The 18,714-nt window shown below is 35.6% G+C and overlaps 1 protein-coding gene across 1 annotated transcript in view; it reads right to left on the bottom strand.

Moving 5' to 3' along the window:
• Positions 1-3,142, bottom strand: part of LOC141397960 (probable cytochrome P450 313a4) — a 37,212-nt gene extending 34,070 nt beyond the window's left edge. The window contains exon 1 of the mRNA XM_073974991.1: positions 2,965-3,142. Coding sequence (XP_073831092.1) covers positions 2,965-3,118 — 154 coding nt within the window. The 5' untranslated portion in view covers positions 3,119-3,142. The remainder of the gene's footprint in view (positions 1-2,964) is intronic.
• Positions 3,143-18,714: the final 15,572 nt, after the last annotated feature.

The raw sequence follows: 18,714 nt of genomic DNA, 5'->3' as shown, positions 1-18,714 counted from the left end.
TAACGAATTCGCGAATTATACGTTTTTTAACTTTATTGTTTTTCTTTGGTTGTAATTTCAATATTACTTTCTATTTCATTATCCTATTGTTTATCAAAGTAAGCAAATACACTTTCGGGTTTGTCATCGCATTTACTCTGAAGAAGTTTCAGCGAAGTCCGTCAGCCCTTGCATCGAAATTTAGTAGAATAACTCCCAAAAATGTTTTTTCTATTTTTCGTATTAAACAAAAAATATATTTTTGAAATAATATTCCAACAATAAGTTTTCGTCTTTTGTTGTTGCTGTAATATAGCAGTTATAAATCCTATTAAAATTTTGGTCTCATATTTTTCTACGCGTTGTCTAGAATCTGTACGTATTTTCAATTTATTTTTTCTAGTTTTATTTGGACTCTAAATTAGAATAAATTAAATTTACTCCAAGATTTTTTAAGTATTTCTTGATTCTCCGCGAAAATAGAAATAAATTTAGTAAATATTTAGGCATCTACGGATAGATATTAAATGCTGTTAACGCTTTATATATACATTTTCTTATTACAGCAAAAATTGAATTTTTAAATATATGTTCTTTATAAGGGAATAAAACCCCCCATAACTTTGGAGCGCAGCATCCAATTTTGTGAAAGCGAAAAGGTTTGAAACCACAACTTTTTTCTTAATCTATGCTCCAAAAATTGCGGATGTGCTCGCAAAAAAAATTTTAAAATTTCTTCCAATAGAATTGCAAAAGAAATTTGAAATTTACCATATGTACTTTAAAGAATAAACGGCGTTATGTTCGGGTCGAACTGTTTATATCCTCCAAACACTGTATACATCTATTCCACATATTCGCACTTTTTGCATGGAAGTTCTTCCACCAAAAGGATTTCCAAAATCCAAATTTTTAAAAATTATGATAATAGCCTTAACAACACAACACAGGGTCGTATGTCAAACTGTCCTGAGTATGCTTATGTCAAATGACGTCTGGCGACACTGCGTGTTGCCTAGGCCAGAAGGTTTTTAGTGCCCCTCATACATAAAATCATAAAAAACCCTTTAAAATAGCTTTACGTAACGATACATAACTTTTTTAATTTTCATGATTTTTGGTGAAGTTGGGCCCCCCCCCCCCCCCCCCCCCGAAATGAAATCCTGCGTACGTCCCTGTTCTGAAGAGTTGTTTATTACATTCCAGGGAATATTTTTCCAAAAGAAAATATTCAGGAAAAATTAATGGTTTTGGAAATACGGTGCGAAATGTATAAAAATTGTGGAATTTTAGAATATATTTTGAAATTTGAGGCAATAAATAAAGTTTTTCGAGTTCATTATTTCTCCAAATATTTTATTCTTGTCCTTATCTACAAATTTGCTTCAGAGGTCAGAAGAAGATTCCCACTGGTTTCAGAGATATAGCCCCGAATTTCTTTAAAAACTCAATATGTAACCACGTTTATATGGGGCCATAAAATCCGAGCTGCATCTGACACAACAAAATCCAATTAGAGTTTCTTGTCGTTTGGGTCTGTACTTTCAAAAAATCTTCAGTTCGAGTTGTTTGCACAAGATCACCTTAAAAATGTTGCACAGTGTAAGATAAATATTACAAAATTAATTGTACGATCACTTATATCCGGATAACGGAGGAGCAAATAAAGAAGAACTTCATGCAATGTTAATGGATAAGATGACAAAGTATGCATATCCAAGCCGATGGATATCTGATCAAATGTTCTTACTTGGGGCCCGAAGTCCCGACAGCGGCCACTTTTTAAGTAAGTTATATCTCGAAAAAGAGCGAACTTATTTTCTTGAAATTTTCTGGAATGTCCGTAAGCATGACTTTCGAAGGTTGCACCGTATCTGCCCTATTAAGAAAAACTATATATATATTAACAAATTGCGTTAATGGTGATGTTCAAAGGTCCATCCGCCATGAGAAACTAAAAACATATAAGTGTCAAAAAGCGGGAGAAATCGTCTTTACGATTTATAAACCTTTATAATTATATCGTGTTAGGATAAAGATAGGGGACAGGGACGATAATACATCCTAAACAGCAACCTAACTTAGTTTGACAATGGATTCGAAGAAATAAGTTAGAAAATAGCCATTTTTGAATTGTAAAGCGTAAAGTCCATGGATTAAAAGCCAGCATTTAAAAACATTAGCATTATCTGTACACATCAAATGCTACACAATATTGACAAATAAACTAAGGAACGCATATTTATTTTTTGTGCATCTTTGCTTATTTTGTATTTTACACCAACGCGTTTTTTCGATTCGAATAATCGTCAAGAAATGTGTTAGAAAATATCCATTTAGGTATTGTATTACAAATCCCCCTACTAACCCATTATTTTAACAAGGGCATGTCGCACTGAATTACTAGTTATTCTATGACCACTAGAATAACTGGTTATTCTACGGCCACTGGAAGTTGAAAAATAAGGTATATGGTAAAAAAAATATTTTTTTTTATTTTTAGGTGGAATTTGTTTTCAATTTCAACACACTTCTTATTTTTATTTTATTTCGCCCCTTACTGGATTTGAACACACAAATTTCTGCTTTGTAGCCGAACACACTACATACTAGACCATGCACATGAATATTAAGGGTTGTTTCAATGTTTATAGGTGCACAACCAAGTGTTCATTGGTTTTTTTTTTTACAAAAGTACCCGGCTGGCCATACTCATAACTTAATAAGGAGTAATTTAAGTAGTTATTTTGGTTTACATTACTTGGTAATGGGTTACATAATGACTAACGAATCCGAATTTTTGCTGGGCAGTAACACTCACCTATGCTTTCCCAAAGGTCGCTCTAGTTAGAAACTACAAAAATCTACTTCACTCAAAGGACAACATATTCAACACAACCGAACCGAAAGCACTTTTTAATTATTATTCAGCACTAAACAACGTGATTGTTTAAAATTAGTATAGGACATGTAAATAATACGTACTTGCTGGAGTCTCTATAGCTCCAAATCCCAATATCACCTGTGATTTATATGATCCTACTTTTGAGGCAAACTGAATTATTCTCCGGTCACTCCAACGATAGAATAGCCATAGAATTGCTACACTACTTAATGCGAAAATAAAAAACAATTCCATCTTTCGGAATATTAGAAATAAATGTTTCGTATTGAATGTTGTTACGGTGGCTTTATAAAGACAAATCATACAGTTTTACTTAAAACGATAGCATACGTCCAAACTTAAAACTTAAAACAATGCTAGCTTAATACTAGCACGTTAACTAAATCGTTTGAATTTCTATAAATTCGAATGCAACTGTAAATATATTTTTTCATTTTTCATAAATAATATGTATATATGTATGTACATATGTATGTACAAAAACGTTAATTGCCGCCACTATCACTTACGCACATTGTCGCAAACGGAATGAGAAAATCCAATAGTTTAAAGTGATCAATTTGTAAGAAGAAAAATCAAATTTGCTGTGACAAAAAAATATTAAAATCATATATCAGCGTTTTTGTAGAAAATTTACTCATGTTGAATCTGAGATATGGGGTATTGTAACTCGCGAACAATTCTGCTATACCATAAGTTTTGAACACATTTCTGTAAATTCAACTGTTTTAGCACCATTCACCTAGGGATTTTGAATAACCTCCACCACAATATGAAGGGTATAATAAAAATTGTCAATCCGTTTGTAACGCATCAAAATATTCATCGCAGACCCTATAAAGTATATATATTCTTGATCAGGGTAAAATTCTAAGTCGATATAACCATGTCCGTCTGTCCGTCCTTCCGTACGTTGAAATCATGATACAGCTCGCAAATTGTAAGATAGAGCTTTGTAATTTGATATAGAAGTTTCTATTACTCCTAGGACGTTTGGTATTGCAAAATGGGTCATATCGGTCCACGTTTTGATGTAGCCCCCATAGAACGGTACCACACGATTTTCGGTATTTTGAAGGTTTTAGCCGCATTATACGACCGAAATGGTTAAAATTTGGTACATAGTCTTCATTACGGGTGTACAACTTTTCACCAGAAATTTGTCGGTATAGGTCCACGCCTTCATATTGCCCCCATACAACGGTACCCCCGATTTTCGGTATTTTAAAGGTTGTATGGTATTTGTATGGTTTGGGTGACGTAGGGGATGGAAGATACCAAGCAACGGTCCTGACCTGTTTTAACATGGCAAAGCCCAGGATTTATCTTGGTCCCTCTTTCATCCCAAGTGGACACTGACCTCCCCGTGGTATCACCTGGGGAACTGCCTTTAACACCCGTTAAAGGTAGTGAGCTAACATGTGCCGCGCGTTCACCCATAAGAAGAAGGGTTAGTAACCCTCCCCTAGAAAAAACAGCCTACTATGAAAAAACGAAAGAAAAGAAAAACAAACCCCTCTAAAGTTGACGAACCCCGCAAACGTTTTAAGGACCATGTTCTGCGAATCTGCACCTGGAATGTTCGCACTCTTTATAGAGAAGGTGCAGTCTTCGCATTGGCAGACGTACTTGAAAAGTACAAGGCCGATATTACTGCCATTCAGGAAATACGATGGATTGGGAAAGGCGTCACAACAACACCTAAAGGTGACGCACTGTATTATAGCTGCCATGACGTAAAGCATGAGTTTGGTTGCGGATTCGTAGTTAGTCGGAGACTAAAACATCTGGTATCAAGCTTAACCCCAGTGAATGAAAGACTTGCTGCAATTCGAATAAAAGCTAAATTCTTCAACATCAGCTTTATTTGTTCTCATGCTCCCACTGAAGAAAAGGACGAACAGACCAAAGATATATTTTACGACCGCTTAGAAGAAACATATGACCGTTGCCCTGCCCATGACATTAAAATCATTCTAGGCGATTTTAATGCCAAAATAGGAAAGGAGAATATCTTTGGCCCAACAGTCGGGAAATTCAGTCTCCACAGTGAAACATCTGACAATGGTATGAGGCTGATAGACTTTGCAGCTGCAAAAACATGGTAGTTAGCAGTACCAGATTTAATCATCTCGATATTCATAAGGGTACCTGACTGTCTCCGGATCAGAAAACAAGAAATCAAATTGATCATGTTGTGATAGATGGAAGACATTCATCGAGCGTGTTGGATGTACGATAGTTCCGAGGCGCAAACATTGATTCGGACCACTACCTTGTTGCAGCAAAGGTACGCACCCGCTTAAACGTAGCAAACAAAGTACGAACAGACACAACACGAAAGTTAGATATCGGTAAGCTGCAAGCACAGCAGATAGCCACAGCATGTTCCACTCAACTAGCCCAATTGCTTAATCAAAGCACTCCTCATCCCGATAACATATCAGCGCAATGGCAAAGCATTGCCCACTCCATGCAAACAGCCGCAAAATCCATACTTGGATCCCAGAGACCTCCACCAAGGAATCCATGGTATGATCGGGAGTGTCGTGCTGCCACCGAAGAGAAAAATGCGGCATATAGGGCTACTTTACAATCCGTAGCAACGCGTAGCGCACGAGAGAGATACAGGGAGAAAAGGAGAGACGAGAAACGTCTTTTCCGCAGGAAAAATAGAGAGATGGAAAAGGGGGAGTGCGAAAAAATCGAGATGTACAGGAGCCAGAATGAAGTCCGAAAAATCTACCAAGAGTCAAGCATCAAACTGATGGCTTTGTACCGCCCAGCCAAGATGAGGTAAGGACAGCAATAAATCGGCTGAAGAATAATAAGGCAGCTGGGGCCGATGGCTTGCCAGCCGAGCTGTTCAAAACCGGAGGCGACACGCTGATAAGGTGTATTCATCAGCTAGTTAGCACCATCTGGCAGGAAGAACGAGTACCCAACGATTGGGAGATAAGACTGTATGCTCTAACTATAGCGGCATAAGTCTACTCCCTATTGCCTACAAGATCGTGTCAGGGATATTGTGCGAATGACTAAAGCCTATAATTGGACCATACCAATGCGGCTTTAGACCTGGCAAGTCCACCATTGACCAGATATTTACCCTGCGGCAAATCCTGGAGAAGACCCAAGAGATGCAGATCGACATCTACCACCTTTTTGTCGATTATAAAGATGCCTTCGACAGCCCGCTGCGTTCAAAGGTATTCCAAGCCATGTCTGAATTTGGTATCCCCGCAAAGCTCATCCGACTTTGTAAAATGACTTTAACTGACAGAGGTCCTCAGTTAAAATAGGAAAGAACCTCTCCGAAGAGTTTGGTACAAAAAGAGGTTTCAGACAAGGAGACAGCCTTTCGTGTGATCTCTTCAACATCCTGCTGGAAAAGGTTATACGAGAGGCAAACGTCAAAAGAAGTGGCACAATCTACGCCAATAGTCACATGTTACTTGCTTATGCTGATGATATAGACATCATGGGCCGATCAGTAAAAGATGTAACTGATACCTTTATAAAGGTCGAAGGAGAATCTGCTAAAGTGGGTCTGGCGGTAAACGGTGAGAAGACCAAGTTGATGGTGTCGACGCGCAATGCGTCCATTGAGCTCGGACCGACCGTGGATGTTGGTTCCTATAATATTGAGGTAGTAAAAGACTTCGTCTACCTCGGAATTGTATTGGCCAACAGATGCTACTTTGGTTTAAGTAGGCAGTTTAAAACAAAGCCACATCTCGTCAAACAAAAAGAACGCTCTACAAGACACTGATACTACCCGTGCTGATGTATGGCTCCGAGGCCTGGGTACTTGCGCAAGCAGACATGGCAGTGCTTGGTGTGTTTGAGAGAAAAATTCTTCGAAAGATCTACGGACCAATCTGCGTAGACGGTGAATATCGACGTCGCATGAACCACGAGCTGTATCTGCTATACAACGACATCAATATAGTTAAACGTATCGAGATGCAGCGATTGCGTTGGCTAGGCCATATCATAAGAATGAGCGATGATGAACCCGCTAAAAAGGCGTATGAATACATGCCACATGGCGGTGCACGCAGAATTGGCAGGCCAAGGAATAGATGGCGCAAACAAGTGGATGATGAGATGAAAAGGCGCGGTATTCCAGAGTGCGAAGGAACAAATAAAGAGGAATGGAGATCTTGTCTTAGTTCGGCCTATGGAACAAATGTTCTGTAATGGGCCAGCTAAGTAAGTAATGGTATTTGGTCTTCATTTGGGGTACTGAACGTTGCAAGCTTTCCCCCAGAAACAAGTAGGTACAAGTCCGCGCCTTAGTATAGCCCCCATAGAACGGTACCTCCCTATTTTCGGTATTTTGAAGGTTGTGGCATCAATATTCCAGCGAAATAGCTGAAATTTTGTATTTGGTCTTCATTTGGGGTATTAAACGTTCCATACGAAATTTGTCGGTATAGGCCCACGCCTTCATATAGCCCCCATAGAACGGTACCACACGATTTTTGGGTTTTTTTTAAGGTTTTAGCCGCATTATCAGACCGAAATCGATTTGCATTCACTTTCCTGAGATAAAATATCAATTTTTGGATTGGAAAGGTAAAAATTTCAGTTATCTTTACCATATTTACTCTGTTTCGGACTCATAAACCTATCGAATGAGACTTTTTTGTAAATTTATTGTTGTCTTGAAAATTTTGAAAATAATTCAGTATAAAATTTTGACTTTATAAATTGTTTCTACCGATTTTTTCATATGAATATTTTTTGCAGCTATAAGCATCGATTTTAATCAAATTCCAAGACCCTAATACACATTGTTTGCACAATATTTGTTGGCAATCAACACTCAGGGCCTTTATTTATAATTATTAATAGTTTTTTGTAAAAGTTTACCACATCTGACAAAGGATTTGTGTAAATTCTTAGGGTGGTTCTATCCTGGAGAACCAATAAAAAATTTTAATATTTTGACATTTTTTCATAATGCGAGTAAAAAGTACAGTTATAACGGATATGTGAAACATGTTAGGTATTGAAAATATCGGCTACTATATACCCTACATGTCCACAAAAATAAAGTTTACAATTCCTCTCCTATCGTCAGATATTACGGTATTTGTATGCAAATATTGGTAGGTTCTATTCAGATGAACCGGAGTGTATCTCAACTGATAATACTCCCTTCAAAACAGTTAATATGGGGCGACATTTTTGTTCTTTCTAAAACATGGACCAATATTTACAATTTTCCGAATTGAGCGAAATACATAAAATTGGGCAAAGCCGACTAGACCTAAACCTGGATATTCTGGATTTGGATAGTTAACAACCTTGGGGGCGCCGTTCTATAGAGGCTGTATAAAACGTTAACCTGTACCGATAAATTTCTGGAGCAATGTTTTGTAACTCCAGCGAAGACTTTCAATATTGTGGTTAAAACTTTCAAAATACCGGAAATTGGGAGAGATCTTTCTACGGAACAATTTTCAGGTGGGAAGTTGTATACCTCCAGCAGAGATTAAATATTAAATTTCATCCGTTTCGATGGGATATTGATGACACAACCTTAAAATACTGAAAATCGGAAGGTACACTTCTATGGGGTTATTTGAAGAAAAGGGTTTATACTGGTAATTCTCTTCTGCAATATTTTATACACCCATGGCAATTTAAATTCTAAAATTCACTCATATCTGTGGTATATTGAGGCCACAACTTTCAAAATACCGTAAATCGGAAGGTACGGTCCTATGGGGGTATTTGAGGACACATTTCGGCTAGAATGTTTCATACCTCTATCAAAAACTTAATACCAAATATCAGCTATTTTGGTGGAGAACGAGCTATATTTAGAAAATCGGCGGCTACATGAAGACATGGATATACCGTTCAATGGGGGTACCCCCCAATACATGCACGTATACCGACAAATTTCTGAGGGAAATTTTTGTAGCCGGAAAAACACTAAATACCAATCGGGCGGTGCCGTTTTATGGGAGCTATATGAAGACATGGACCTATACCGACTAATTTCAGGTGGAACGTTTTATACCCCCAACGAAGACTATGTACCAAATTTTAGCCATTTCGGTGTTATAATGAGAGTAAACCCGTCAAAACACTAAAAAATTGGCATGTACCGTTCCATGGGGTGTACATTAATACGTGGACCGATACAGATCAATTTCTGGGAGAAAGCTTTGCATCCCAAAAGAGGACGAAACATCAAATTTCAGGCATTTTGGTAGTATAGTATAGCTAAAACCTTCAAATTACCGAAAATTGGGAGATATCGTCCTATGGGGACTATATGAGGGCGTGTGACCTATGCCGACAAATTTCATATGGAATATTTTATACCCCAAGTGAAGACTAACCACCAAATTTCAGCCATTTCGGTGGAATATTAAGGCCACAACCTTCAATACGAGTATACCGAAAATCGTGAGGTACCGCTCTATGGGGGCTATATGAAAGCGTAGACCTATACCGACTATTTTCATATGGAATGTTTTATAGCCCAAATAAAGACTAACCACCATATTTCAGCCATTTCGGTGGAATATTAAGGCCACAACCTTCAATATACCGAAAATCGTGAGGTACCGTCCTATGGGGGCTATATGAAGGCGTGGACCTATACCTACAAATTTCCGGGGGAAAGTTTTATACACCCAACGAAGACTAAATACCAAATTTCAGCCATTTCGCTGCGATAATGAGGCTAAAACCTTCAAAATACGGAAAATCGGGAGATATCGTCCTATGGGGTCTATATTATTTCCTAGCCTGTGGAATTGCAAAATACAAACTTACAACCGATTCTATGGTCAAATGGGACTAATACATTCCAAATGTCTTAAAGTGACGCGTACTATATATGGGGCGTTATATGGGGGCTCTACCAAAACTTGGACCTATATAAACAAACTTTGGTAGAAATGTTGTTTAGCCTTTGGAGACACAAAATACCATATTACAACCAATTCTGTAGTCAAATGGGACAAATATCCCAAAATTTCCTTAAAACGACGACGCGTCACATTGTATGGGTGCTATACGAAACCGTGGATCTACATAGCCCGCTTTCAATACCAAAAGTCCTACATACATATAATCGATTTTACCAAAATTTCATCCACCTACTTCAATCCGTTCGGAAGCTAGAATGATTTCCACAGACGGGAAGACGAACGGACATGGCTATGTCGATGTAGAATTGCACGCTTATCAAGAATATAAATAGTTTGTGGGGTATACAATGATTGTTTCGAGTAGTTACAAACGGAATGACAAACTTAATATACCCCCCATCCTATGGTGGAGGGTATAAAAATAGGGAAACTTCGTTGAGGGAAACGAGTTTTTGCAATTAGTGGATTTTCAAAACAAAGTAGAGCTTAATGCTTCAAGAAGAAGTTAAAGAATACACTTCAGAGAAGAAGTTCCTATTGTATGATTTTTTTAATATATCCTCCACATCAGCCACTAACGGATGCTAGCATTTCGAAGACTGACTGTTTTTTTTTTTAATTTTGTGTCTATTTTGGACGCGCAACCGGATTATCTGAAAGCCTAATATGTGATTGTAGTACTCGCGATTACCCAATTTTACATGTATAACTCGAGAGTTTGACCTTCATAGCATCAGAGAAATCCTCTCTCAATGTAAAAATTTTGTGCGTACATTTTTAAGAAAAACCTATTTTTATACCCTTAGCATTTATGCTAACGAGGGTATATACACTTTCATACGGGCAAAATGTGCCTCATGGAAATAATGGTTTATACTTGGGGTATGTTTGGACGAAATGTGTTTCAGAAAATTTGGAGTTAATTGAACAATGTCCGTCCATCTATCTGTCTGGCTGGACCGCACGATAACTCTCGAACGGATCAACCGATTCGGTCGAAAATTTGACTTTAGTAATATTTTGTCCAAACTTAGTTTAAGTTCGAAGATGGGTTATATCGGTCCACCCCTTCCGGTACTTCCCCCACAAAAGTTCGAAAATGTTCGGAAAATTTGTACGCACGTTAACTCTTGAAGGAAGTAACCGATTTGGTCCATACTTTGCAAATCGTGAAATGTTTACCAGACATAGATGAGTTTCCAATATGGACTCCATCGGTCCACTCCTTCGGGTACTTCCCACACAAAATTTCGGATCAGGTCAGTTTATGATCTGCTCTCCAATTGCTTTGATTTTTGTTTTAGCAACTTGTATTCACTGCCCCCCATACGACGGTACCAGTTTCATCAGGGGCAAGTACACACTTTCTGAGAAAATAGCCTGAAAGTTGTAAAGAAAAACCCTATGACCGTGTGAGGTGGTTGGAGCGCAAGACAACTCTCGAACGGATATGTCGATTTGGTCCAAAATTTGGCCTTAGTAATATTTTGTGCAAACATAGTTTAAGTTCGAAGATAAGCCACATCGGCCCACTCCTTCAGGTACCTCCCCCACAAAAGTTCAAAAATGTTCGGAAATATTGTTCTTATGGTAACTCTTTAAGGGATTGGCCGAATTGGTCCATACTTTACACATCCTAATATATCTACCAGATATAGATCAGGTTCAAATATGGACTATATTTGTCCACTCCATCCGGTACCTCCCACACTAAATTTCGGATAAGTTCACTTCAAGACCTACTATCGAATCACTTTGATTTATGTTGAAGCAACTCGCATTCACTGCCTCAATTACGATGGTAAACGTTTTTAGTTTTAAGTCTGGAGTATTACCCCAATGGCTTAAACTTCTTCATTACTTTCTGTTACAGACTGTAATGTTTTTCAAAACGAACTGACAGTGTTGCAAAATGTTACTGATCGCTACCACTATCATGATTTCACCCCTGCGAAAGGAATTATCAATTGGCTTTTCAGCTTTTTGAAATTATGCCTGTTTTAGCGAAAAACCGAACTCTTTAAGTGTCTAGTATTCTCAAATTAATGACTCAATAAAAAAATGTTTTTGGTTTTTTTTTAATGGAAAACTCAATTTTAAAAATTTTTGCCCATATATTATCTGTCCATAATTGCGCCTAGAATTTGATTATGATTTTTAATAGACGAACAAATGGACACGCATAACTGGATCGCCTTATCTGTTCGAGATATGAAAATCAGTACACCAAAAGTCATAAAAATACCCATTCCACATTGTGAACTAGGTCTATATGTAAAACTTTTTGCTCATTGAAAATCTTTAATCACACCAATTAAAATTAAAGTTCGCTAGGTTAAATGTGTATAAACTAGAATGCAATGAAATACATAAACAATTGCATATACTAATTATATAATTATAATGCACAATAAAAACATAAAACTATAAAGACTGGAAGAAATGCATTTGGCATACAAATAGTTTACAAAAAAATATACGGGCGTTGCATTACATGTTAAAAGAAAAAACAAGAAATAAACATAATAAAAGGAAATCATGAAGTACAAAACATTCAATAGTAATATTTTGAACTTGTAATTGTATTTCATAACTGTTTGCGATCCATTAGAAATTGCTTTAGCGGTCATATCGTAACAATAGAGTTTAACTCCATCTATTGAGAAATGTTAACAAACGAGTTTTACTATCTTTATATTTCTATGACTTTGTCCAGAATGTGGAAAAAGTTATTATAAGTTTGATTTTCCGAAAATTCATGTAACGTCGTAGACCCCCTATGTGGTATATTTTTCACATCTCGACGAGATATAGCTATTTAGCGATGTGTGTCCTTTCACCCGTCTGTATGTCTGCCCATTGAAATCAATGTAAACAAACTCCAGACCGATCATCACGAAATTTTGTATGGAGCACATTTTCCGATCGGAATAGATTTGATTACACCATTTTCAGATGTAATTCGAATCATTTTAGTTGTAATTCGAGAATTCCATTTGTAATTCGTAACATTTTATTTGTAATTCGAGAATTCCATTTGTTATTCGAAACATTTCAATTGTAATTCGAATTATTCTATTTGTTATTCAAATTATTCCATTTGTAATTCGAATTATTCCATTTGTAATTCGAATTATTCCATTTGAAATTCGAATTATTCCAATTGTAATTCGAATTACAATGTTTTATTTGTAATTCGAATTATTCCATTTGAAATTCGAATTATTCCATTTGTAATTCGAATTATTCTTTTTGTTATTTCAATTGGAATAATTCGAATTACAAATAAAACAATTCGAATTACAAATAAAATAATTCAAATTACAAATAGAATAATTCGAATTACAAATAGAATAATTCGAATTTCAAATGGAATAATTCGAATTACAAATGGAATAATTCGAATTTCAAATGGAATAATTCGAATTACAAATGGAATAATTCGAATTACAAATAGAATAATTCGAATTACAAATGGAATAATTCGAATTACAAATGGAATAATTCGAATTACAAATGGAATTCTCGAATTACAAATAGAATAATCGAATTACAAATGAAGTGTTACGAATTACAACTGGAATGTTTCGAATTACATGTGAAAAAGGTGTAGTTATTGGTGATGATCGTAAAATATTAAAGGGGGTGAAATGGTGACCCATTTACTTACATACTTACTTAAGGGTAGATACAGAGAGGTGGCACTCCTTCAACTTACAAAAACGACTTCATCTCATTAAAATACACCATAACTGGTGGCATTAAGAAATAATGTAATTAAATATCACTCAAATCTATTTCATCGTAGTCGGGGTTGCGAAGCGCTCCGGGATCAGCTGGTTTAAAATAAAAACATGTAAGAAATAGATATAGTTGGACAGTGAGCATAACAAATAGAATAATTCGAATTAAAAATGGAATAATTCGAAGTACAAATATAATAATTCGAATTTCAAATGAAATAATTCAAATTACAAATAGAATAATTCAAATAACAAGTAGAATAATTCGAATTACAAATGGAATAATTCGAATTACAATTTAAATGTTTCGAATTACAAATGGAATTCTCGAATTACAATTAAAATGTTACGAATTACAAATAGAATTCTCGAATTACAACTAAAATGATTCGAAATGCATCTGAAAAAGGTGTAGTTATTTGATTTTTTGTGTAATAATCTTTATAAGTTGGGAAATCAAAATTCAATCGGCAACTTAAAACGTGTTTTTCTCGAAACTGAATTTTTCGAGATGTGGCCCTCTTTGAGTAAATGAGCGATATGTACATTAGGGTTATGACTTTTTTCTCAAAAATGATTTCCTATAATATGAATGAATTAACTCTCGTCTATTAATGACTGAAATAACGTTTATTTTATTTATGTATTAAAAAAGCGCACGCACAAAATACATTGATTTTTTTTGAAGAAATACTATGAAATTAAAATAAATGCAAACAAATATTTCATGTTGTACGTATGAATGACTTTTTGCCTTATTGACTACAATGACTTGTATTACAATTAAATATTAAAAAAGTCCCACACCAACCACTTTAAATTAATATGTTGTATGAAATAAAATTATATATGATATATATGTAATTGTATGATGACACAATTAGTGAGAAACAAAAGGTTATGACATTTTGGTTATGCCGTGTGGCTCCAAAGCTTATTTTCAGTGGTATATCTGCTTATAGTGACTTCAAAAGTTTATCAAAAAAGTTTATAGAAAGCTATATGAGATGCGATAGGAAATATAAATAGCACAATATGCTCAAAAAAAGAAAAAAAAGTGGGCCATGCATAAACGGCGAAAAGATCAATTACTGGAGAAACGTTTGAGCGCAAAATTACATGCAAATATTTGATTTCATTCACTTTTTTTACTATTCAATATAGGTGATAAATTGACGCATAAAGTTGAATAAAAGAAGTTATTATTGGTCATAAGAGATTAGATATAATCAAATAATGGCTTGCAAAAAGAAACTCGCAAGTACAGCAAATACTATTGATATGGGATTAGAGCAAATGTTGTAGCTTTGAAAATTCTCTACAAGATTGACATCTATGACATTTTCGTAGGTTTCACCATTTTTGAGATATAGAAGTTCAAATTGGAACAATGCACTGATTGTTTTATACACGCACGCAGAAAAACATATGTTAGAAATATGTTTGGATCCAAACAAATATTTGTTTGGGACTGGTTGCAAACAAATATATGCTTGGATCCAAACGTAATTTGTTTGTGTCCAAACAAATATATGTTTGCAACATTTTGTAACATATCTCAATTTTATTTGTTTGGGTACCAACATATTTTTTATGTTAGAAAATAATTTTTATGGGTGGAGAGAGGATGTTTGTCAAAGAGAGTAACAACAGTGCTCTCGCGACTGCGGAATGCTGTTTTATAATAAAGTGCTTTGTGTATGTTATAAGAGAAGACGTAGAAGCGAAGAAGGGGGCTTTGGTGGCGTGTATGCGTCAAAGACGTGTGTTTCTTGTTTTGTTGTTGTTAACCAACGTAGCAAGCGAAGAGGAAAAGAAAAAAATGGTATGAATTATCTTGTTCTTTTTCTTCAGTTTTTTTAAATACCATTGTTTAGTCCGCACTATAGGGACTTGGGGGGAACAAGTGTATCAAAGACTCCCCAATGGAGCCAGTACGCCCAATGCATACGTGTGGCCGTCAATAACAATGTAAAGAAATAAGAAAATAAAACACGATAGTTTAGTTGCCGGTGTTTATTTATGATAAACAATATTACCTTTAAATTAATGTTCAACGTACAGGCTTACAACAAAGCGCGAGTGATGTTGTTGCAACGATGCTTGCGATTCATGCCGTCCATCGATTCCTGTTTTTATTTATTATTAGTTATGTTTTGTGTTGACATCTGCATGGATGCTTCAAGAGGGCGGTTGTCAAGTGAATATTCGTTGAAATCTCTCATACTATTACAGGTGTGTAATAAATGGGAATGAGGAGATTTCAACGAATATGTCTATGCAATTCATTGGGCCAATTTAAATAAAATAATCAATTCTAACTTAAACAACCATCGTAGAGTAAAGACGGTAAATTGAGTGAATAAATCAGTGTTTTGTGTTTTCTTAAAGAAATGGTGCTTTTTAGTAAATTAAATGTCCAATACATTTTATAATTGAATCGAAAAGGTGAATGGAATTATGTTATTGGACAAAGAAGAAATCGCTTTTAATATTGGTAATAACATACATACATATGTATATTTGAAATATGGTACATCCATATTTATTTATATTTATATATTACATAATCATTTGATACCAGATGCCGATTCCCCGCTGATGATTTCAACTTTGGGGAAAATGTGTTTTATTTCACAACTAGGGAGAAGAAGCGTTCAACGATGTTTCCATATACTTTTTCTTTTTAAAAGTGTGACTATTTACAAATTATTTCATTCAGTTTTTCTTTTATTAAAGTGTGTTATGTATTTCTTTGGAATTTTGTATGTATGTACCTATTTGTCTGTTTTTGCTTTGCCTTTCAATAAACTACCACCATTACTTACTGAGAGCAAGTGAGGATACATTTCAATGTGTTTTACATTGAAATTTACGCTCCCTTGCTCTCAGTAACCGCCCACTGGTGTATGTGTTTGTTTTTTTTTTTTGTGGCTTTTGGGTTTGTATTTGTTTGCACCCAAACATATAATTTGTTAGCAGGACATATGTTATGTTTGGGTCCTGCAAACAAACATATGTTTGGGTGCAAACAAATCTGTGGTTTTCTTGGAAAATTACATAAGTCGACTTATATTAATTTTGAGTTATTAATGCCACGTAGTTTTACTTTTTGAGAGCTTTCCATATAATTTTTCCGTTTTTTTTACTACGTAAGTGAGCCTTTTTATACCCTACACCACTATGTGGAAAGGGTATTATAAGTTTGTTTTGGTAAAAATTCATGTAACACCGCGAAATATTCGTCGGAGACCCCCAATGTGGTATACCAATCTTCATATCTCGACGAGTTAAAGCGATTTTGAGATGTGTGTCCGTCCCTCCGTCCGTCTGTCCATTATAAATTGTAATCAAACTACAGGCCGCAATTAGGAACCGATAGTCACGAAATTTTGTATGGAGGTCGGGTTCAGACAAGAATAGATCCCTATTTTTATTGGTGATGATCGTGACATATTTAGCGGGTGAAATGGACCAAAAACATAATATTTATCCAATTTTCTAGCGGCTCTGTAGGTCTCAATAATAGTCCGATCAACGCGTAATTTTAAATAAGGTAAGAGTATATCACAAAGGAGAAGCTTGCAATTTGAGATGGCGATCGGATAATATTTAGAGGGTTGAATGGACCAAAACTTTTGTGTGAAAATTGTGAAAATTTTTAATATACAGTTTATATCTTAATTCCTGGAAGAGACGTTCCGGACAAGTGAGATATACTTGAAAGTGGAACGCTTGACCTTTCAATTGATGCCAATTATGTTGGTGTGCATGATCAGATAACAGAGTTACAGACTGATATATTCCGTTATTTGTTTGTAGTGTAATAATAAACTCGCTAGAAGTCGCAATTATATATCAATAGCCACGAAATTTTCCACAGGGTAAGAGTATAGGTCGAAAAAGATGCCTACAATTTTGAATAATGATCTGATATTCTTTAGCGGGTGAAATGGACCATTACTTTTGTATGAAAAATATAAAAATTTTATTTTTGGTCGATATTTTAATTCCTTGAGGACATATATATTTCGTAAAGTAGCCTACATATGGGAAAAAACTACTGACCTTTCCTCTGATGTAAATTGCAATAAAGTGTTTGCTAGATAACGGGCCTACTGCCTAATATATAATGGGTTCTGTGTAGAGAACCACATTTTTATCCCATGCTACATATTGTCTCTCCAAAAGTTTATGTAACACCACGAAATATTCGTCCTAGACCCCTTATTTGGTATGCCAAAATTCATATCTCGACGAGACAAAGCGATTTAGTGATGTGTGTCCGTCCATTAAAAATTGTAAACAAGCTTAAGGCCGCAATTATGGACCGATTGTAACGAATTTTTTAAGGAGGTTGGGTTCGGGCCAGAATAGAAATGATTAGTTTTTGCTGATGATCGTGAAATGTTCAGGGAATGAAATGGACCAAAAACAAAATTTTAACCAATTTTGTAGCGGCTCTGTAGGTCAAAATAATAGCCCGCAAAATTTTAAACAAAGTTTGAGTTTATGATGAAGAAGAAGCGTACAAACCAACGTGAAGATCAGATAATACTTAGCGGGTTAAATGGACTGAAACTTTTGTGTGAAATTTGTAAAAATTTCAATAACGTAGTTTGTGTGAACTAAATTTTCCTTTCCTGCTACAAAAATGTCTTTGTCATGCTAGATAACTTTTTGGTTTTGGTCATAAGTATTATACATTACATCTCTGATATTTGATAATTAAATTTTCACAATCATTGAAAAGAAGTTCCGTGGAGAGCGATTGTCCAGGGAAAGTGGTATAGGGTATCCCATGGTCGGCTCCGTCCGACGATAGACTTTTCTTACTTGTTTTATAAATAAACTGGTATATGACTGTTAAACTGGAACTAGTACAATACCACCTACAGGTAATGCATAGAGTGTCAATTGGTTACCTCCTATGACATCCCCATGTTAAAGTTTACAGTTGATTGCACTGTGAGGGGTCAGAAGTGGAACTAGTTACTGTAACGCTGAGAATCGACGAGTTTCCGATGGGGCTCTCGCTTACCCTGTTGTTACCCTCTTTGACAAAAGTCCTCTCTCCACCAATAAAAAATGTGTTGTAACATAAAAATATGTTGGTACCCAAACAAATAAAATTAAGATATGTATGTTACAAAATATTGCAAACATATATTTTGTAACATTGCAGATT

The sequence above is a fragment of the Musca autumnalis genome, unplaced genomic scaffold (assembly GCF_047663935.1).
Source record: "Musca autumnalis isolate F117 unplaced genomic scaffold, ASM4766393v1 scaffold_3, whole genome shotgun sequence".
Lineage (NCBI taxonomy): Eukaryota > Metazoa > Arthropoda > Insecta > Diptera > Muscidae > Musca > Musca autumnalis.
This window is presented reverse-complemented; position numbering and strand designations above follow the sequence as displayed.